This window comes from Rattus norvegicus, chromosome 3 (genome assembly GCF_021556685.1).
Source record: "Rattus norvegicus strain SHRSP/BbbUtx chromosome 3, alternate assembly SHRSP_T2T, whole genome shotgun sequence".
In the NCBI taxonomy this organism is placed as follows: Eukaryota; Metazoa; Chordata; class Mammalia; order Rodentia; family Muridae; genus Rattus; species Rattus norvegicus.
In genome coordinates, this window is record NC_141536.1 from 19,233,614 (window position 1) to 19,236,538 (window position 2,925).

Consider the following 2,925-nt stretch of genomic DNA (forward strand, 5'->3'; position numbering starts at 1 on the left):
ACTATTCCCATTGGTCTGAGTGACGATGATATACAAGCATCTCACACTTTTAATTCAGAGTGAAAATTTTAGTGTATTTTTGTCATTGTTAGAGTGTCATATGGTTCCAAATATTGGTTAGCACACTCAGTCACAAGCTCAGTTCATTAGACTCTCTGTCATATTTTCCCCAAGATAAATAAGATGCTAAAGTTATTTGTGGACCAAAAAGTTCCTAGTGGCTTCCGTGGTACTTTTACCTTTATTCCTCCATGGATAAACAAACTCTCCTTTACTACTTCAACAGCTAATTGTGCTCCCCAAGGAGACAATGGAAACTTAACAATTATAGCATGCCTTAAATTTAGACTCAAGATGGCAGTGTTATCCCTTGGGGTCCTCTCTGTATCTTGTAAAATTAGAGTTTGTACCAAATTCTCAAGAGCTGCAGGCAAATGTTTATCAGTATATCTAACTTTGCTTTGTTCTGAGCTGATGAGGCTTCTGACCACCACCATGGAATGTTCTGTCCCTTAGAGATGCTACTTATTGTTCTGTCTCCCATGCCTTCTATAGAGAAATGGAGGGACCGTCTCATTCTTTGAAGTTAAAGGTATCTGATTTTATCATCTAAGGGGATATGTCAAAGTAGGAGTAGGGAGAGAATTTGCATTCAGCCATGATAGTGTATTACTTAAGTGTATAACTCTATTGTGTACTACGATCCTTAGGCTCTATTTTGACACACCATGGTCCTATGCAGAGTTTTTATCATGAATTCAGTATTTATCTAGAGTTTGAATGGATAGGATAGCACAGTATCTCCATGTATAACACTTTATCTCATATTCATACAGTACTTAATTCAGGAGAAAAGAGGGGTATATAGTTTGTCTTCAACCTCCATTAAGTCTTGCTAGGTTTCTTTCAAATTTTGTGGCCAATCTCTTTACCTGTATCTATATTCACTGACACACTCAGGTGTACCAATGAATATATTGTATTGAAATGGCTGCAACAACCACTGTTCACCTCCCTTTTATACCTGGTTTTGCTGTAATTCTTCTACTCACTAAACAGTATAATGTTTAAACCTAGACATTTCTTTTCTCAAAATTTTTCTTGCATGTACAAATGCTTTGAGAAGAGAACTAAAACTTTCTATTCAAGCATGAAGAGGGGAACAATAATAAATGAAATATTAGAAATATGACAAAGTACAAGATCACTTAAGACACATTATCAAAAGAAAATTGGATTAAAACCAATGAGAGTGGAGAAGGTTATTTGATTACATTAGACAGGGACCAAGGGCTTCCTCAGGAGATTCTGGTATAGCTAGAGAAGCCAGATATTTCCTGGTATCCTACAAACCGTAAAGTGCATCATTGGCTTTAGTTTGAGAGAATGTACACAGAAGAAAACTTGAGACAGGAATTTTTTTTATACCTATCTCATGAAAATGTCTTTAAAGAGAGTGACAGAAAGCTGGAAATGTTGGAGTGGGGAAGATGCGAAGGGCATGTACAAGGCACATCATGTGTTCTTTCAAGATATTAACATAGATCTGGGCCTTTAACTCTCTAAACCATATATTGGAGCATCATAGCTATCCATTAGGTTCTTTGAGTTCCAGTACAGGCCCAAATATGCTTCTAGAACTAAGATGAGCATCAAGAGGCTAGCAAACCATTCTATATCACTGACTAGCTTTGCTATTAATTGATGACTCATCTGATTTTTCACCTCACTCCATACATCAGAATACCTTTAAGGATTCTTAGACTTCTCAAAGCTAATCCTTTCTTTTCTGATAATTGTTATAGTTCAGGTTCCTCAAGTGTATGTTGAACTGGTTTCTATGTCACCAACCTTCATTTAACATTCTGAAAGTTTGATACTTTTAGAAAATATGAATACACTAAAAATATTTACATCACTGTGCCTCAATCGCAATGCTTCCCATTCTCACACTGCTGTGATTATTTTCATCTTAAGCAGAAGATGAAGAGCACAAGGAACCAGAGCAGTGCATTTGAGTTCATCCTCCTGGGGCTCCCCATCCGACCAGAAGAGCAAGGCATGTACTATGCCATGTTTCTGGCTACATACCTGACCACAGTGCTGGGGAACCTGCTCATCATTCTGCTCATCAGACTGGATTCTCACCTCCACACTCCCATGTACTTCTTCCTCAGTCACTTGGCCTTCACGGACATCTCTTTCTCATCAGTCACAGCTCCAAAGATGCTGATGAATATGTTGATACACAGTCAATCTATCTCATATGCTGGGTGCATTTCCCAGGCATATTTTTTCTTATTTTTCGCAGATCTTGACAGCTTTCTTCTGACCTCCATGGCCTATGACAGATATGTGGCCATCTGCCATCCCCTCCACTATACCAGAATCATGAGTCAGAGTGTCTGTATCTTACTAGTTATTGCATCCTGGTTTTTATCTTTTGCTGGTGCTCTTGTGCACACTCTTCTTCTAGCTCGTCTCTCTTTCTTTAGAGGTAACACTCTCCACCATTTCTTCTGTGACCTGTCTACCTTAATTAAGCTGTCTAGCTCAGATACATCCATCAATGAGCTGGTCATCCTTGTTGTAGGATCACTTGTCATTACTGTGCCATTCATATGCATCCTGGTTTCATATGGACGCATTGGAGCCACTATCCTGAGAACTCCCTCCATCAAGGGAATCTGCAAAGCCTTGTCCACATGTGGCTCTCACCTCTCTGTGGTTTCTCTCTATTACGGAGCAATTATTGGGCTATATTTTGTCCCCTCATCAAATGACACTAATGACAAGGATGTCATTGTAGCTGTGATGTACACTATGGTCACACCCATGCTGAATCCCTTTATTTACAGTCTGAGGAATCGGGATATGAAAGGAGCTTTGAGAAATACATTTTCAAGAGCGACTTTTTCCATGTAA

The 2,925-nt window shown here is 38.9% G+C and overlaps 1 protein-coding gene across 1 annotated transcript; it reads left to right on the forward strand.

Moving 5' to 3' along the window:
- Positions 1 to 1,983: 1,983 nt before the first annotated feature.
- Or1j19 (olfactory receptor family 1 subfamily J member 19) lies at positions 1,984 to 2,925 on the forward strand. The gene has a single exon (NM_001000827.1). It carries the CDS (start codon positions 1,984 to 1,986, stop codon positions 2,923 to 2,925), a length of 942 nt encoding a protein of 313 aa, NP_001000827.1.